The sequence below is a fragment of the Notolepis coatsorum genome (genome assembly GCF_963971535.1).
Source record: "Notolepis coatsorum genome assembly, chromosome: 1".
Lineage (NCBI taxonomy): Eukaryota > Metazoa > Chordata > Actinopteri > Aulopiformes > Paralepididae > Notolepis > Notolepis coatsorum.
The window spans coordinates 25,452,793-25,473,770 of NC_140165.1; the positions used below are offsets into that span (position 1 = coordinate 25,452,793).

Sequence of the window (20,978 nt, forward strand, 5' to 3'; positions counted from 1 at the left end):
GAAAGACGAGCGAGCGTAATGCATGTAAATGCACGCGAGTGTGCCGTAAAAACGAGCTTGTTGGCTATACGCAGAGAGAGGAGTCGCAGGGGCGGCTAGAGGAGGCGCTGTGAGGGGCGAGACATGGTGCTGAAGAACAGCGCGTCTTCACCGGAGAGTCGCGGAGAACGCGGCGCACGGGCGCACCACCATGTAACCTCTCCACCGCCGGCACATTTATTTAATGGGAATTACAGATCATCATCGCGGAGGTAAACCAGGAGGACCACCTACGACCCGATATTTAATAAGAGGAGAACAACGCACCGTGGACCCCACGTCAATGACTGTTGTGGTGGCGGAGGAGCCCCCGCGGTGGAGTCGGCCGGCGGAGACGCGCGTTCCCAAAATATGACCAGGGGTGCTTGGACGTGTCGGCACCAGCAAGACGACGGCTTCCAGATCTGGCTCGAACCCCGCGAGAACGAGAAGCCATTCACCGACTCGGAGAGGGCCCAGAGGTGGCGACTGTCCTTGGCGTCCCTGTTGTTTCTAACCATCCTGCTCTCGGATCACCTGTGGTTCTGCGCCGAGGCCAAGCTGACGAGGACCCGCGACAAGTTCTCACCCGCGGTGGACATGGGCCCTCATCCAGCCAGCCGCCTGTCACCCCGAACCCATTTAGCGCACGGCAGCCTCAGAGGAAATGCTATTTTTATAGGAAATTCTACCAAACATTTATGGCAAATTGATACTTGCCTCAACAACGATAGTTTATCTAAAAACTGCTTCGCTTTCGGAGACGCCGACGATTTGTGCAGGGGCCTCTCCGACAGAGAGCGAACGCGGTCTACTGTAAACATGAGTGATTTGTACCTTTCCTTTTGTAGCTCCTACTCTCTGTTGGATTTGTTTCACGGCTCGACGAGTCCCGACAGTTTGAACTGCAGCCTCGACGTCCTCAACAGTGACGGCGGCGACATGACGAGATGCAGCCTGTGCATCCAGGCGTACCAGCGCTACGACCAGCACGCCCGGGAGAAGTACGAGGACTTTGAGCTCATGACTCAAAAATACGAGACGGACGCGTATTCGGTGAGGACGTGCATGGAACAGTGCAAGGTAAGTAAGGCTATATAAAGGGACATTCTGCAATCTGTCGATTTGGTTCGTGATGATGATGGATGCGCGGCTGGCTTGGTCCTCCTCCGCCTCCTCCTCCTGTCACCATGGAGACGGGTGACAGATTCAAGGAGAGTCCCGGCTTTAGGCAAGGCCTCATGTTCATTCATCATCACCCACTCTCTCTCTCTCTCTCGCTCTCTGTGTGTGTGTGTGTGTGTGTGTGTGTGTCGTGACTCGTGTGTGTGTGTGTGCGCGTGAGCGCGCGTGTGTCTGTGTGTGTGCGTGTGCGCGTGAGCATGCGTGTGTGTGTGTGTATATATATGTAGGCCCATATACAGAAGCCTATGTGCTAATGTACAATCACAGGCCCAGCAGGTATTAGATATGTTGGCTGTAAAGTTAGCAAGCCTATAGCCCTTATATAGCCTGCAGGCAATATAGACCGTCGCTGCCTTTACTTCATAGTGTGCAACCATCGACAGATAGATATAAATAGATAGATATAGATAGATATAGATATAGTTGGTTGGCCTGCTTTTGGGATAGTAGGCGATATAGGCCCTATTCAGACTGCTCAGGCACCACTAAACCAGAAAATACTGATAGAATTGAAATGGTGTCCCATGTTACGAGCCAAGCTTTATATACGTGCCGCGGAGAATGACATAATAACCTGGTTCCTAATTGATGATCTACTACAGTACTAAATTACAAGTAACTTTAGATTCACGTCTAGGGCGCTAGATAAGCTGCTGCACACACACACAGCGCCAGGTGTTCCATCATGGCTACTCCACACTCCTTATCAAGTGCATTTCATTAAAGTGAAGAGGTGATTTCCCCGCCTAATGTGGCGGAAGGCTTCTTTTTCTCTTTTCTTCTGTCAGCCGACTCAGCCCCCTTGACTGTGTTTGCTCATTACAGGTTGCATTTCTGCGGGCGTGCATATATATATTCACAAAGTAGGCGTGGCGGCTACACTGTCGTCAATTGGCGACAACACGCTGCTATTACTCAGAAGAAATACTAAAAAATGTATCGGTATAATAGTCGCTGGCTATAGGTTTTCAGTTCATACATCAGTCCGTGGTGCTGAAATCTGTCGATGACGTCGTCGTCCGCTCCATTCACACAGACGCCTCAACCAATCGTAGACGGCTTGCGTTATAGTCAGCAATGGGGGAGACGCGCCGCACACACAACGTGTGTCAAAACATGAATCTCATTATTAATCGAATCCGTTTGCTTTGTCATTCCATTTTGGCCCTACATGACTGCTCACCCAAATCTGTCTGTGCCCTGGGGAGAGTAGGTTCAGTTGGATATATAGGCCTCCGGGTCGAATTGACCGGTTCCCCAGAAGACAAGAATAGTGAAGGGATGATGTACCATACCGTGCTCTTGTATCCCCGTCTCTCCTTTGGCCTGATAATGGCGTCATTCCTCCATTTGAGAGAGGTCTGTTCATCCATTATGTGGTCAGTGGTCACAGAACTCACTATGTTCTTGTGGGGGGGGGGGGGGGGGGGGTGAACGCTGATTACTCCTCGACCATTTCTTCTTCATTGTGTAGTTCTCAAGTTACTCTGTATTACTTTACGGTTGTTGTTGTGCAACATGTATCGTTCTGCAAAGCTGTTAGCCAGTATTGTGAGTTGCCAGGACTCCTTGTGAGAAGAACACTTGAGAACTGTAGCTCAGAGGTTCATTGTGTACTTTCTCTAGGTAGAACATGATATGTCATTATGTAGGTCTCCATATTATGTACATATTATGTTGCTAACACACCAAGGTGACAAAATAAGTGACAAGGAGCCCCGCTCTGTGTTTGTATGGGTGTGTTTGTGTGCGCGTGTGTGTGTGTGTGTGTGTGTGTGTGAGACGTGGGTGTGTGTGTGTGTGTGTGCGTGGTTGCAACCATATCAGGCCCATATGTGAACTGTAACACACGCCGGTCCACTGACTACAGGATAGCGTGTCAGCGTCACAATAAATGGTTATGATGCGTGAAAAAGACACGCAGGTATACAGGTGTGGTTAAGGTGCACAACCAGCAGGGGGTGTTAACCCCAAAACAAAACCAAAACAACCCAGCAGTCTTTGCAGTTGGAGGTACGCCGCCAACCCTATGTCATGGCTATCTACAGGGTTAAGGTTAATTTGAAGGTTCGATCAGCGGTTTTGGTTAGGGTATAAACTTAGATTTTTAATAAAGGTTAGATTAACAGTTATATTTAGGATTACGGTTCGTTTTTAGGTTTGATTAACTGTTATGGTTAGTTTAATCAATGTAACTAACAGTGTTAGGGTTTGGGGGAGGCTGTCCTAATCGTGTATCTTGGAAGGTAATGTAAAGGTCTACGCACCTGCCTACCAACGTACTTCCCCCGGTTTTGTTTCCCGGCGGACACATAGGGTTAACAACGGACACTACGGATAGCGCAGAGGGCCAAACACACGCCTAAGGGTGTCTGTCTGAGGCTGAGGCTCTGAGCGTGAAGAACATAAAGGTTGTGGTGTGTGTGTGTGTGTGTGTGTGTGTGTGTGGGTGTGTGTGTGTGTGTGTGTGTGTGTGTGTGTGTGTGTGTGCGTGTGTGTGTGTCTCTGTGTGTCTGTGTGTCCTTGTTTTCGTTGGGCCAAATGTCCTCACAAGTGATGAAAACTAGTTGTTTCATTATCCTTACGGGCACATTGGTCCGACCCCACATGGTGAAGCAGCTAGTCTATGGAATGTCCCCACGATGCATGAAAACATGGCTATGTGTGTCTGTGTGGTGTGCGTGTGTTTGTGGAAAAAGGCCAAACATCAAGCAAGATTAGTCAGTATCTGTGTGATTATGATCTATGGATTCAAATAAAGTATTTAATGTGTGTGTGTGTGTGTGTGTGTGTGTGTGTGTGTGTGTGTGTGTGTGTGTAATGTGTGTGTATGCATGCACTAGCGCTGCTGCAATCGAATAATGACGCGATAACGATGATACAAGATAATCACAATTATTTTGTATAATGGTGATAATTGTTTTAGGTCTAAGGTCATCGCTTCAGATCAGTCTATGTGTTAAATAGCTAAATGTCACAGAGGTTAGATGCTGTTTGTTAAAGGGGCACTTCACCAAAAACAACAGTGACTTATTTTGCACATAATCTCACATACATCCAAAAACTTTAAACAGTTTTGCACACATTCATTTAGTTTGACAGTTATTGAGAGTACATTTGTTTGAATATGACCACCAGTGATGTCATCGGGGACATTGAATCCTTGTGTTGTGTTAATTACAGCTCAATTAAATTATAAGGTAGCAGTCTCTATTAGACAAGGTATTGCTATTTTTTCATCTAGGCCTACATCATTTCATAGAGCTGTAATTAACACAACATAAGGATTCAAAGTCCCAGATGACATCAAGAATAGAAATCTTTATTGTCATTGTTACAATGTTACAATGTTAAATGCAGCCCTAGGTGCCAGCCGTCACACAGTCCTAGATCATAAAAACACAGTCCTAAACACAGTATTAAATATAAAAACAAGAGTAAGGCATAATAGACATAACATAAACATAAACAGGGGGGGTATAAAAGATAATTGCACTATCCCTTAGTGTTGTGTGTGTGCGTGGGGGGGGGGGGGGGGGGGGGGGGTGCAGGGGAGATTGTTGTTTGCCTGCCTGAGCGCAGCCGTATGAGGTGTTTGTTGCCAGGGTGGTGTGGATCCTTTAGTATTTTCACTGCTTTTTTAAGACAGCGGGGGTTATAGAGTTCTTCCAGTGAGGGGAGAGGGCATCCAATGATTTTTTGGGCCGAGTTGACAACCCTCTGGAGTGCCTTCCTCTCTGCGGCTGTGTAGCTGAGGAACTATACATTGATGCAGTAGGTGAGGATGCTTTCCACGGAGCAGCGGTAAAAGGACACAAGCAGGTCTTGTCTAAGGTGGTAATTCCTGAGTATTCTCAGGAAGTAGAGTCTCTGTTGTGCCTTTTTCACTATCGCAGTGGTGTTGGTTCTCCAGGTCAGGTCATCCTCCAGGTGGACGCCCAGGAATTTGATGACAGAGACTCTCTCCACGCATTCCCCGCCGATGTACAGGGGCTGTATGTCGGTCTTCTTCTTCCTGTAGTCCACGATCATCTCCTGGGTTTTTAGCTTATTCAGCTGCAGGTTGTTATTTTTGCAATGGTGGCCATTATCAAACTAATTTACTCTCAATAATTGTCAAACTAAATGAATGTGTGCAAAACTGTTTAGAGTTTTTGGATGTGTGTGAGATTTATTAATTAATAAATCAGCATTGTTTTTTGGTCAAGTGTCCCTTTAAACTTTTAGACGTTAACCCTTTCATTACCACACTACAGACTGTTAACCTTCTGTAGTGTGGTTGTGAAAAGGTTAACCCTTTGTCGTGTGGCAGTGAAAGGGTTAACCTTCTGTATTGTCGCAGTGAAAGGGTTAACCCTTTGGTAGTGTGGTAGTGAAAGGGTTAACCAACACTTGCTTCCCTCGCTGCAATGGCATCATTGCAATGTAGCACAGTGAGCAACATGGATCTCATCGCAAAACCACATACAACACCACTGATCTGAGGACACTCCATTGGTAATCACAATTTATTTATCAGAAAATAAATAAATCATTATTAATAATTAGTATTGTTTATTATTATCATTATTATTAACACTTTGGACACCGCAGTGATATGCGTGATGTGTTGTTAAAAGCACGACGCTCTAAAATATAGGAATACGTGGCGGTGTTTGCAGGGCTATAACTATATTCTATATTATAGCTATGGATACAATACTATGGCCCATTTGACATTGACTATCTATCGTTCAATATGTGTTAAAGAAAAAAAAAATTCATCCATACATTCCCGTTTTATACCGTGGTGAATATGACTATAGTTTTAGAATAATCCTGTCTAATCCCAGAAAACGACGCTATGCAGCAATACGTGCAATTCACTAAAAACTTTGCCATTTCTCGCCTGTACACGCTACTATTTTGAAATCACATCTATATTATCGGTATTATGTTTCATCATGAATGCATGAAAGGGTGGGGGGGGTAGTTTTTTGATGCTTTGATCGTCACCAACGGCACACGTTGTGGAGTCAAATACACACATATATTGTGATCGAAGTGAAATCATGGTTGGATCACAGCAGGATTGATACCATATAGGCCTTACCTTCACTAGGATGTACCCCAAAAAGAATATTCCAATTATCTTATCGCGTTCGTGTCGCCAACATAACCCGCCACATATCATGCACCAGGACTCGGGAGCAATTCACGCTTCTCAATCCGACCGGTCCCCTTGCCCGACCAATAGAAATCCAATCGGAGACTTCTGATCGACCCACGGGCCAAGATATCATGTTTCAAAGGGTGCTCGATACTGCCACCTGGGTGGATGCGGCCGGTATTGCACATTGGCATTCTCAGAATGATTCCCCATGTTAACCCAGATGTCCGTGTGCCTGTAATGAATGATGAAAATATCGAATAAAAGAAATAACCATGAAAACCTGACTGTACTCGGGTTTGGCGCCCAAGCGTCGGCGAGTTAACCCGACTATCATCGGGTCTGGCGTCCAAAGTGTTAATTATAGTAATAATAACAATAATAATAATAAATACGCATGTATCACATGGTCCATAATGGCCCCAAACAGCATTTTTACATTTAGTCATTTAGCTGATGCTTTTATCCAAAGCGACTTACTAGTTGTGTACAACAAGTCAGCAGGAAGGGTACAACTCTCTGGCAGCTAAGGATCAGTGGCGGCATTGTTCATCAAACAGTGTCAAACTTTAAAAACAATTATTTTACTCCCTCTAATATTGGTATCAGCGTGTGTTTGTGTGTGTGTGTGCACATGTGTGTTTGTGTGTGTGTGTTTGTGTGTGTGTGCACTGCACACACGTGTGTTTCATCCTCAACCAGCCTTGAACACAGGCCACTGACTCATCCATGGGTCGAGGAATGCCGTTTGTTTCCTCATCGCCTTTCAAGAGAAAATAGTCATTTAGTCGGAGACACTAATTCCTGTCTCGGGGAGTGAGTCTCCATCAGACCACTGATTACAGGTTCGGTCAAGGCCTGTGTGGGTTCAACGCCACTAACAGTAACAACATTTTCCCTCAAGCTAGAATGTCGAGGCCTGACTGAATTAATGGCTACCTGCCATTTAAGAACACTGTTATTACTGTGTTAGTGTGTGTGTGTGTGTGTGTGTGTGTGTGTGTGTGTGTGTGTGTGTGTGTGTGTGTTGTGTGTGTGTGTGTGTGTGTGTGTGTGTGTGTGCGTGTGTGTGTGTGCGTGCGTGCGTGCGTGTGTACACATAGGCCTACTGTATGTGTGATATCTGCATGCAAGTCCTGGACACAACGGCGTGGGCCTCGACATGGAGCTAGTTGTCAGATATATTGCTCAGTGGATGAATATGAGCTGATATTAAAAGAACACGCCAAAACTTTGGGAAATTTGCTTTTTCTCTTCTCCAGAGAGAGACAATAAGATAGATACCAGTTTCCTCTCTGTGCGCTCAGTAGAGAGCTATCTGGCTGCCCGTTAGCCTAGCTTAGCACAATGAATGGAAGCGGACATGACCGGTTAGCCTTCGGGAGAGGTGTTAGTTGGACAATGCCTAGGCTACCCGTACATGTCCGCTTCCATTCATTGTGCTAAGCTAGGCTAACATGCAGCCAGATAGCTTTCTACTGAACGCACAGAGAGGAAACGGGTATCTATCTTCTTGTCTCTCTCTGGAGAAGACGGTAAGCTAATTTCCCAAAATGTTGGCGTGTTCCTTTAATCTCGTACCGATATTGGCCAACGTTGTTATGGGCAAAGGTGTCACAGATGTAGCAGCAATAGAATCTCCTCACAACAATCGTCAAATAAACTGGTTTAATAAACGTGTGGCGTGTTAAAAAACACACTCCTATACGCAGAGCTGTCTCTACGCCGGTATGTCGCAGCCTCCGCAAACACCTCCGTTGTACGAAATCAGGACGTCTGCTGCCAAATTAGTTTGAAAGAAAGTGTCTATAACCTTGAATTGGGTGTATATATACAGAGTATCACTAATAACCCCAAATTAAGCTTGTCTGAACATTCACGAGTTATGCAGTGATGTAGTTATCAGAAAAGTAAACAGATAGTTCTATGTATTTTCTGCATAGGGAAACCATACTTTTATGGCTGCGTTCGACGTCCTTTCCATGGTCACAGTGAATAAAGGCTGCACAGACTAGGGCTGCACAATTAATTTAAAAAGATTTATCGCGATCTCGATTCATAGACCTATGCGATCACATTTCTAAATTATGACTTTTTTCTTTTTTTACTTTTTACTTATTAACTTTTTTAAATGATGACGATTCTTACTTGAGTTATTTTGTATGTTACAAGAGACTTTTAAGTTAAGTCAAGCACTTTAATATGTTATGTTTAAGTTTAAGTCAAGCACTTGATATGCAGTGTTGGGAAAGTTCACTTTCTACATGAACTAGTTCAGTTCACAGTTCACAATTTTTAAAATGAACTAGTTCAGTTCATAGTTCATAATTCAAAATTTTGAACTAAAGTTCATGGTTTCAAAAATGAACTAATTTAGTTCGTTCTTTTTAGTTCTATTTTGATATAGATTTTTTTATATAGATTTTTCACGTACAGTTACTTACATTACAAAAACACACATTGGGACAATGGAGGGGGGGGGGTCCTCCAGTTCATCTCTATGCCATCATCCACACCATAAGCAAGCAAAAACAAAACAAAAAGAAGCAAGCAAAAAGGAAAAGCAAACCATCTCTATACCACATTTGTAAAAATGGAGGCTTATCCTTAATCCAGTTTATCAGAATGCATTTCCAGGCTGAAATAGTTTGAATTATAAAGGGTGTCACCCCTCCTACCCAACCCCCCCCCCCCCCCCCCCCCCCCCCCAACCACCTCCAATGTACAGTCCCCCCCCACCTACCCAACCTCCTCCAATGTACAGTTTCTATGTCAAATGTATATAGGCCTACTCTCTTTTCTGGACTCTTTTTGTATCACAAACAGTACTGTATTTGCAAATCTGGTATGTCATAAATGTATAGATGTAGCAGTACTGTCTATCTGTATGTCATGTATGTCCTGATTAATTGAAAATGGGGGACCCTGATACAGTACAGCTCAATACATACAATTGTTAAGGGGATGCAGACCAGAGAAAGACTTTCGTCTTGTTTACATCAGGGTCCCCCATTTTCAATTCATGACTGAGCTGTATACTGTACCCATTCTGCAATATGTTAATAAAGTGTTCAATCAATCAATCACTTGGCCCCAGAACCTGGATAAACACTTAGATTCCCAAAAGTAGTGATAGACTGTAGCCTGTAGGTACCCAGGTCTGTTTGACATTTCGAACATAAAGGAGATATTGAACGGCCCATTTTGTTAGTTCTTTTTTCAATACGTTGCTGCAAACTATTATTTGTAAAAAATATTGAACCACACAGACAGCAATCAGAATACTGGCATTTCCATAAGGCTTTGCACCGCGCATTCAGTCCACACTGCAGCTTTCATCTCTACAGTATATTTTCAAAAACATGAGGAACAACTTTGCTTGAATTGTCTTTATTATGAAAACTAAAACAGGACGTTTGCATATTCTCAATGTTGCTGTCGACCTCGTCGCGTCGATGTGGGGACTTGCTTCTTCAAACCGGGTGGACAAAGTTTACAGACAAACGTTAGATTGTTTCCGTCTGAGTCAGTTCTGACTTTTTTAAATCCCCAAGCGCCGACATCTAGAGGTAGAGTTCTCTGAGCGAGTGCTGCTCTCGACCTGCTGCTGCGCAGCTCTGGGCTTCTGCGCGCAGATTCCGCTGTTGTTGAACTTGTGATGAGTCTGATGACGTAGCAGGGGGTGTACACTACAGGCGCGTTGCCAGATCGGTTGGTTTTCCACATAATTTTAAAGCCTGTTTACGGTGTGTTTTAACAGGGGTTTCGGCTGAAATACATATGAAATCTGGCACATCTTTGAACGCCGTTATAACAGAGTGCTGAGAATGAACGCACTTTTGAACTCCGTTACACAGCGCTGAGAATGAACGCGTTCTCAATTACGTTCATTTAGCGGATAATCAGTACGTTCAGTTCGCCCAAAATACGAACGCGTTCATGAACGATCGTTCATTGAACGCGTTCAGGTACATCACTGTTGATATGTTATGTTGTCTGTTTAAGAAAGAGTGCAATAAATTATTTTATTGAAAAAATAAGAATCGTGTGAGAGAATCGTGATCTCAATTCTTAGAGAGAAAATCAGATTTGAGCAAGAATCGTGCAGCCCTAGCACAGACTCTGTGAAATCTTATTATTTAACTTCTTTCAATTCATTTTCAGTTCTTATTTATAAAACAGACTAGCAACTATGGGGGGGGGGGGGGGGGGGGTAATGTAATATTATTTGTTCATTATGTTAACGGAAATAATACAAGTATAGTATAGTTGGTTTACTTCCTGTTTGGGCAGAAACGTTTGACAGTGGAATGCCGTCCAACTCTCTGCGTAGGAGTATGGTTAAAACAGTGATCCAGGTTTTTATTCCGATACAGACCATGACTATGCGTTTGAAAGACACCCAGCATTGTTGGGATTTTAAGCCTGAGGATATTTTTTGTATGATACGGAAATAATGTTCTTATTTGTTTGATGTTAAAGCTACAATGTGTCATCTTTTTTGGGTTGAAATTTGCTCCAAAACTAATTTTAACACACTGGCTCACAGTCTATTGTGAGTGAGTTTCATTGATCGGTATCGGTATAGCAGCAGTGTAGAGATATTTCATTCTGAAAATTCACAGAGAGGCTTCCCCTTCTAACCAATCAGAGAATTGCTCAAAGGGAATTTTGTTGGAATAAACACAATTTTAGTGGTTAGTTTACTTGGTGCTCAAAGCTGGACTGTGTTGACAGTGTAGATTCAACCACTTTCAGTGCTCATTCCTATGAAATTCCCATTTGAGCTTCTCTGATTGGTTAGAATGGGGGAGCCTCGCTATGAAACCTTTGATTGATTGATTGATTGAAACCTTTATTTATTCTCAAAATGGATATTGAGGTTTTACCCTCATTTGCAATGCCGTCAAGATTACAAGTTCAAACAGTTCAGAATACATATAAAATGGAAAAAAATAAACATGCATAAATAGGACAGAAAAACTGGTGAAAAGAGAAAACAAAACAAAGAAAGGTAAAATAAAAAATAGTTATTATGTTATGTTATAGTTAGATACTGAGGTAGCAAGCTTTGTGATCATGTTTTAAATTAAAAACACTTACATACTGAGGTAGCAAGGTTTGTGATCATGTTTTAAATTGTCCATAGGATAGTAGGGTATTGCTTTTTAGTGTGATCATTCCAGGAAGCTGGTGCATTAAACAGTGGCGGCCGGCCATAGTGGGCGCTAGAGCGCCGCCCTCCCTGCTTAACCCTGGTTAAAAGAGAGATGAACAAGAAATCCCTTTTTTTAGTTTTTAGTTGTATAGCCCTATAAATAATATAAACATGTTTAAAATGAATAATATTTACTCATTTTAAGTATGTTTGTGTTTCCAATGCACAATATAACTTAATTTTACAAAGATTAATAATCGTTTTCCTGAACAGGTAGTGACGATTCTGTCTGATATAGACCTTTTCATTACCGTAGCCGCAGGCATTTCCCTCACGTATTTCTCTCTGGGCTAGGCGCAATAGCGTCTGGAGTGCGCGTGCCCGCCGTGCACTGGTTCATCGCTGTATCCGTCGCAGCCACGCGCTGTGCGTTGAATATGATGTATTATGATGGAACTCGGGCGCTGGTTTGAAGCGATCTAGCAAGCAGCCGAGCGTCTAAAAGCTCTCTGATTGGCCGACGCGGTACTTTCCGTAACCGCAGTTTGCAACATGAGTTCAACAAAGTGAGTTTATGCTGTTGTGTTGTTTGATGTAGATATTTGTCTTGGAGCGTGATGGCAAGTTCTTTCAACGGTTAGGCTTAGGCACTCTTTCAAAGTTGGTTAAGGTTAGAGTTTGTCTTAGAGCATGGCTTCTCTCTCTCTCTCTCTCTCTCTCTCTCTCTCTCTCTCTCTCTCTGCGTGTGTTTGGAGACGGAGCGAGTTTTGTTTCTAACTTTTCTATTTATATATTGTGTTTCAAGTTGTGAATTAGACTGTACTTTATTTGACTGGTTGTTGTGTGTTGTTGTAGTAACAGCTGAGCGACTCGTTCATAAGAGCCGATTCATTGCCGTGAGCGTGAGTCGAATCGCTCACGTCTTGCCATGAGTCGGTTGCGTGGTACATGTTTGCAAAATGTTTTGGTATAGCGCCCCTAGTGGAGAAAAATCCAGCTGCCGCCACTGGCATTAAAACAAAAGTGCAGACTGAACTCGTGGGACCTTGAGTGTGAGGCAATAGTTTGGGCGGGTCAGGTCCATAATCCATAAAAGGTCCATAATTCCACTCGAGCATCATTGTGATATATGGTGGAAATATTCCATCTTCCATGACCTTAACCCTTTCACTACCACACTACCAAAGGGTTAACCATTCACTGCAACAATACAGAACGTCTGTAATGTGGTAGTGAAAGGGTTAAAGATGCCTATTTCGTCTCTCTGATAGAGAAGACCAAACCGCCTTATCGTACAGGATGCAATGATGAGTGCAGTAACTATCGTGAATCTAAGAGCAGAATGATAGACGGTGTCTAGGGGTCAAATGTCTGATTTAATTTCTCTATGATTCATGTTGTAAGTAACTGTTTTTAACTGATTGCACTGCACATTGTTTTGTTGTTTTATGTTGTTGTACACTCAGCAGTTCTGTAAATGAGGTGGCCTCACCTCAGAGCTCACCTGAAATAAATAAATAAATAATTTAATAATAATAAATAAATAAATATTATTTAATAATAAATAAATACAATTTTCAAAAGGTGGACAAGGCAGCTTTTCTATAAATGACCATGATCCAAAACTGACATAACGTCTTGAAGGAGCTCTATCCGGCTCGAAGGACCAATGAAACGGAGGTCTAGGGCCTCCACAGGTGCGTTTGATAGAGCTGGCGGACACTATGGGGTTGTGACTCCGATTAAAGAATCACAGAGGCGTGCTTCAGTTAATGATTTGTATTTGGGAATTTGCATGTGTGGTCCTCTCCTTATGAGTGACACGTTGGTCTTGCTTGGCTGGCTTGAGGTTCATATCCCACTTCGAAGTCACGTAGGTGGCTTGGTAGTGGTCTTTCGAGCCGGATAGAGCTCCTTCAAGACGCTATGGCAGACCAGGACACCACAGAGTGGGATATGAACCTCAACCACAGGATGAACCTCCAAAGGCCCTATCCCACGCATCACAGCGCCGGGCTAGTCACCTCACTTCTTCAAGAGTCAGAGATGGGACCACGTAGTGGTGCATCGTCCCCCAGGAGCTTCTACTCCCTACCAGTGATGCATGCTCCACCTGCCAACGCTCCTGCAGGCTCACCACATCAACCCATCTCTCACCTACACCCTGCACCCCCTCTTGTGCCTGCAGCAGTATCTGAGCCGACCTATCCACCACCTGGACTACAGCACCATGTAGTGGCACCTGTGCCTCTAGCGCTTCCTACCATACCACAGAACATGCATCCCCCGCCGGCTAATCCAGCCGCCATCACTCCAGTGATACACCATCCAGCACAGGAGATGTCTCGCTCTGCTGCTCCCCCTGTGTCATGGTACCCAGCTCCCAACATGCCTGGTTCAATCGAGCAACCTACGAGCTCACATGAAGCTTCTGTAGCTACTCACGGTATCCAGAGTCCTACCTATGGTGTGACCATCTCTACTGCAGCTCAACCATACCAGAATGTGAGTCCTGCTGCACCTCACATGGCTCCTATCCCGCCACAGGTTATATCAGGGCATTTACAGCACCCAGGATCAGAGATACTGATTACCTCTCCCTACGGTATCCCACAGCCGATGCTGCCAGTCTTTGAGCGTGACCGCGAAAGTGACTTTGCTCTATTCAAGATAGCCTTGGATAACTTGATGGGCAGTCATGGGCACCTGACTGAACAGTATAAATACCAGGTGCTCCTCGGCCACTTGAAACTCCCCAGTGCTCTCCACCTAGCCAGAGCCTACATGTATGACCCTCTGCCGTATACCGCTGCATTGCAAGCCCTGCAAGTACGGTCAACCCAGACAGCTCGTCCAATCAGGTGCCATTCTCAACTCACCTACCATCAAGGTTGGTGACACTGAAGCCTTCGACTCCTTCGCCCTGTCCATCCAGTCTCTGGTGGGCATGCTCGGGACACTTGAAGGTCAAAACGGGTACGAGTTGAGATGCGGATCCCACGTCGACCGGCTCCTAAGCAAGATGCCTCCTTCAGTCAGGGATGGATTCATTGAATACTGTCTAAGCCGCGGCATTCTCCGGACAGGGTCAGACCTGACATACACCCTGCCTGACCTGGCAGCCTGGCTTCAGATGAAGTCACAAGCTAAGCGCCTCTCAAGTCGAGCCGCAGCGGTTTATCAGTGCGACGCACCCAAGCCAGCCAAGCAAGACCAACATGTCACTCATTATAAGGAGAGGACCACACATGCAAATTCCCAAATACAAATCATTAACTGAAGCACGCCTCTGTGATTCTTTAATCGGAGTCACAACCCCATAGTGTCCACCAGCTCTATCAAACGCACCTGTGGAGGCCCTAGACCTCCGTTTCACATTGTTTTTTGTTTTGCATATATATTTGTTTTGTAAGGTTTTAAATTAGTACACTAATTTGAGTAGTGGAAAAGGGGTAGGATTAAATAAGTGTATAATTCTTCCTACTCCTTTTCGAACATGTAAATTGAGTTATGTTTTGCTTTTGTTTATTATTATTTTTCTTTTCCATTTAATTTCTTGAGATCAATGATTTGTTTTGATTTTATATTGTTTGTATTAATTTACATGTTAAAAAAAATCAAATCACTCAATTTAAAAAACACTTTGCCTATTGGAGAATAACATATCTATCAGAGTAGTCCTGGAACAGTCTTACAGATTTGGTCTGGTGGATTCCGTTATTAACTGGAATAAGGTAAGGTTAGCACTAATCTCCTTGAGATACTCAGATGAATCATTGAGCCAGTTTAGGTTGAAATCACCCATGACAATCAGCTCCCCATCAGAATATTTAGAGATTAGACTTGCTAATGAATTGAACTTAGATCAGCTGTAGATCTGTAGACCCCTATTATAACCAACGAGGAAGGACTCTTGCACTGAACTCTCAGTGCAAGAAATTCACAACATTTAGGTCTAGTAACGGCATCTAAAAATGTATACAGAAAGACCTGATTTAACATACACTCCTCCCTTCCCAGCTCTGTGTCGTAGTCCATTAAGGCAATGTCTATATTACTAATATATTTTGTGAACACAAGCACACATGAACACACACACACACACACACACACACACACACACACACACACACACACACACACACACACACACACACACACACACACACACACACACACACACACGAACACACACACACACGAACACACACACACACACACACACACACACACACACACACACACACACACATCCTCACTTGCACTCTCTCACACACCCCACACACAATACACTACAAAAAAGGTCACTTTAGAAACTGTATATTTGTATATTATTGAATTATTACCTTATTTTATGGCCACCTTCATTTCACTACACGTCTTGTGTATGTATGTGACAAATAAAACCCTTGAATCTTGAATCTTGAGCCATGATACACGTTAAATCAGCAGATCAGGATCAGTCTGGAGAAACTAGAATATTAATATGATCCAGTTTCTGGAGTAAAGCTTGTTCAGAAGAATTATTTCCAAACCATTTCTATTTTTAAAAGCAGCCGGGTCGAGTGGAGAAAATGGAACGGGAACATGATGGGCTGTAGGGGGCTTGAAATGAAGTTAGGAACAGTACAGTAACAGTAGAATCTGAATGTTGAATATGATGATGTCTATCAGAAATTCTAGTGGGAACAATTGATGAAGTCGAACAGTCATGAAGAGTGGTAGATATATACAGGTAGGGATGATCTGAGGACTAGTGTATTGATCCACTACTGGGATGAATAAAGGGGTCACATGATAATGATGTAATAAGCCCGGGCTGGGGGGTGCAAGTGTGAGCTGAATTTTGAGAACCTGCAAGGCTTGGACCAGACTGATATCCCCGTGTTAGAACAGAGGGCAGGTAGTTGACAGGCTTGGACCAGACTGATATCCCCGTGTTAGAACAGAGGGCAGGTAGTTGACAGGCTTGGACCAGACTGATATCCCTGTGTTAAAACAGAGGGCAGGTAGTTGACAGGCTTGGACCAGACTGATATCCCCGTGTTAGAACAGAGGGCAGGTAGTTGACAGGCTTGGACCAGACTGATATCCCCGTGTTAGAACAGAGGGCAGGTAGTTGACAGGCTTGGACCAGACTGATATCCTTGTGTTAGAACAGAGGGCAGGTAGTTGACAGGCTTGGACCAGACTGATATCCCCGTGTTTGCACAGAGGGCATGTAGTTGACAGACTTCCACATGAGTGAGTGTAATGTTTGCAGTATGTTAGATGAGTAATTTTGACCCTTTGGTGTTTAAATGAATCCCATCCCATCTAAACAAATCTTGAACATCATAGAACAGGTGGCCATTGTCAATGTATAGAATGCCCCGGAACATACAGAGAGACCTTTTAGACAGAAATTTACCAATTCTCATGTCAAGAAGAAGAGTGGTGTTAGATTTAGATCAATCAGCCAGTATCACCTCTTCATCTGTTGGCTTGTGTAGTTCTGCGTTGTTTTTATTTCTTTGACGTCTTCTCATACTGGCTGTACAATCTTTGTCATTCCCATTTAATGCAATCCGTAATCATAATAATTCACCACCTTCATAAGAATTCGACACTTGACAGCGTAATACCTTCCTCGGAAAATGTTGTTTATTCCATAAACAAAAGCCTCAGATGTTACCCATTTCGTATTGTCCTTGAAAAGTCTTTGATGGAACACTAAATTCATTATTCTATCGTCCCTACTGCTAGCTGCTTCTGGTAGTCCAATGGTGGTTGAGGCCTCGTCGTTAGCCAAAACCCTTCTTTGTTAGCCGAAGCTAGCCTGCTCGTATCAGCCTTGCGTCCTGTTCTAACTCACATGCGGAAGAAAACTCACATTATAATAATCATCATCATCATTATCATCTCGGCATAGCAAATGACAGGCCCGCCCCTCTCCTCGTTTGATTGATTGATTGATTGAAAACTTTATTAACAGATTGCAGAATGGGTACAGTACAGTACAGCTCAATACATACAATTGTTAAGGGGATGCAGACCAGAGAAAGACTTTCGTCTTGTTTACATCAGGGTCCCACATTTTCAATTCATCATAACATATATGACATACACGACATACAGATAGACAGTACTGCTACATCTATACATTTATGACATACCAGATTTGCAAATACAGTACTGTTTGTGATACAAAAAGAGTATATACATTTGACGTAGAAACTGTACATTGGAGGAGGTTGGGTAGGTGGGGTGGGGTTGAGTGGGTGGGGGGGGGACTGTACATTGGAGGTGGTTGGGTGGGTGGGGTGGGGGGGGGGGTTGGGTAGAAGGGGTGGGTGGGTGACACTGTACAACTGTACAAGCAAAACTGTACATTGGAATATTGACAAAACCATACTTGGTAATTTACTGTACATTGGAGGGGGTTGGGTTAGGACATTTACAGGGGCCAGTTTCGAATTGCAGTCTCCCGTAGGTGTTCTTTGAGAGTGGTTTTGAAAGTGGGTAGTGATTCACATTCCTTTACAGCTTTGGGTAGGGCGTTCCACATTGATGTGGCATAATTGCAAAAACGTGTTTAGTCCCTTGTTTGAGCCGAATCTGGGTTTAACATGATTTGTGGAGCTCCCGCTGGTGTTGTGATCATGGTATTCACTGACCTTTGGGAAGTATTTTGACATGTACATGGGTACCTTGGTCGTGTAGTGTATCTTGTAGACCAGGCCCATTGCAAGTTGCTGTACTCTGTCGTCTACTCTAAGCCATCCTAGGTTGTCAAAGTGGGCAGGGGTGAGGTGGGTTCTAGGAGTAAGGTCAAGCAGTAGTCTGACCAGTTTGTTTTGAGATGTTTGTAATTTTGTTTTTAGCGCCTTTGAGGTGCTTTGGTACCATGAGGTGCAAGCATAGTCGTACTACCCTTCCTATGTGACGCACTGTCTTTGACCACAGCTATTTGACCCAGATCACTATAGCAACGGCAATGTTGATATTAACTTACCCCAAACAAAGGCTGTGGCTATCAGCTGGAGATGATAACAGCACAGCCTCATCTGCAGGTTGTTAATTAGCTCCTACCACACACTAAACGTCCAAAGCCTGTCTGCACTTTCAATCCTTATGATCCAAGATGACGAAGGACCTTGGAGCTCCCACCCTGCTCGCTGTGGAGACACACTGCCTGTAAACACACTCTCTCTCTGCCTGTGGTGCTCTCAGATGGCTATAAGCAGTGCTGTCATTATATACATATCTCGTTTTTTCCTTTGATCCCCGTTCTGAACACTCACTCGGAGCTGCCTGGGTCTCTGGCACAGCTGCCTACGTTGGAATTGCAATGACGATCTAATCCCGTCAGGTGGCAGTATCATCTACCCTTTGTATTTGTATTTGTATTTATTTATTAACACAGTTAAACAAAAGTAAAAACAATACATAATAAGTTATAACCATTGTGAAGGAGAAGTTAGAAGCCTAGAGGCTTATCGAGAACTTCCCCTGTTTTATAAAATCAAACATACAAAAATACAAAAATATACATATTATAAAATACCAGAATACATTAAAAAGATGCGTGTTAATACAAAAATACATACACACAGTACATACATGCATATACTGTATACCGCATACATAATAATATATAACAACCCACCCACCTGCCTACAAACCTACCCACCCACATAACCAAAATCATACCTACATGTATGACCTATATATCTATCTACTACTTTTGGATATGAGCATTTTTTTGTAGTTTGCTTTAAAAATAAGCAGAGATGGAGGTTTCCTCAGCATAGGATCAGCTGCATTCCAAAGATCGGACCCTCTATACCTCACTGAGAACTGCCTAAGTGAAGTACCACAATAAGGTATATGCAGGTCCCTGGACTGACGTGTAACATGAATGAACATCTGAATTAAAAGAAAAAAAACTATTAAAACCATTTGGTAGATTGTGATCATAAATACACAAATATACATATCTGTAAAGAATTAACCTCAGACACAGTCAGAATGTTTCGTTTCTTGAAAAGAGGAGCAGATGGTTCAAATCGATCTGAGAGGGTTGCCAGTCTAACAAATCTTTTTTGAAGTAAAATAATTTTTTGAAGATGAGATGAATGAGTGCTAGCCCATATTATGTTACAATAAGATATGTAAGGAAAGATAAGACTATAATACAGGATTAAAAAACAACTTCTATTTATCAATGAACACACCTTCCTAATTATACCTACTGACTTCATTGCTTTTTTACAAACATGATCAATGTGTTTTTTCCAATTGAGTTTATCATCAACTAAAATCCCTAAAAACTTTGTTGAAGTTACTTGTTTGATTTCGGTGTTACTGATTAATAGCTTTAGGGGGGATATCAGTTGTCTTCCAGTACTGTGTTACCTCTGGCTGCTTCCGCCTCGGAGTGGATCAGGACATAGCAATTGGGAGGAGATTTGGTCCCTCAGACCTATTCTTTCCCGTATGGTCGCCATGCCCAATATACACGAGTAATTGCGATCGCGATCGGACGACTGGGATTTATTCATTTTGGAGTACCTTCTGACTAAGGTCTATCTTAGGTAACCTGCTGGTATTTCTTTAACCTAAAACATGCTTCTGTACCAACTGTACTGTGTCGTATTTTACCGGACCTGAAACATGCTTTTGGTAACGATCGCAGTTACCAACGATCGCCTGCAGCATTTTCATAGGCACAGGGGGCAGCATAAAATAATAATAATAAAAAATAAAAATGTAATCATTTCTTTTTTGCTTTGAAATATTATAGTGAAATATTTTGCACTGTTGTCGCATTTATCTTGTTGAAATCCTCCCACAGGTTCTTTTTACTACCACATATTTAATTGAGACCCTTTATTTGTTTATTATTTCAATTTAGCTGGAAATACATTGCTACAGCATTCAGTAACATTTGCAGAGCCTTATAACAAAAACATTATTACGGTCACCATTGTGACCAGTGGGATTAATCAACAAATTGTATTATTTATTTTTCTATTTCATTGAACATTGCACATGTTAAAAGCATTTTTTTTTACTCAAAATGTGAGTATTACCAAGTCAACTTGTGTTCTTAAAGCAATGACAATAAACATAGTTTTATTAGGTTGAAATAATGTGGTTGTGTACTTGTTTTTCTGTTAACTTATTATGGATTGAAAACTGAAAACCTTAATGCACAGTAACTGAACTCAATATTTTATTTATTTACTTATTATTATTTATTTTTTTACAGTGTAGTCTTGCGATCAATAAAAACGTATTTACACGATATACCTCACACTCACCCTCCATTCACATCCTGGTGTTCTCCATTAGGCCTGTAGGTGGAGCTATGACAGCACACGTACAGTACACACACCGATGGTGTGTGATGTGTCCAAAAATGAATGGGCAAATGTGAGTGAAATGGTTGCACTGTATGCAGCTGTTTGTCTGCATTGCAGTCCC

The 20,978-nt window shown here is 42.9% G+C and overlaps 1 protein-coding gene across 1 annotated transcript in view; it reads left to right on the forward strand.

The window, feature by feature from the left end:
* Window positions 1-390: 390 nt before the first annotated feature.
* The window catches only part of nalf1a (NALCN channel auxiliary factor 1a), a gene marked incomplete at both ends in the record, with an annotated part of 126,537 nt that continues 105,949 nt past the window's right edge, over window positions 391-20,978 (forward strand). The window contains one exon of the mRNA XM_084319186.1: window positions 391-1,101. Within this exon, the coding sequence (XP_084175312.1) occupies window positions 391-1,101 (711 nt within the window). The remainder of the gene's footprint in view (window positions 1,102-20,978) is intronic.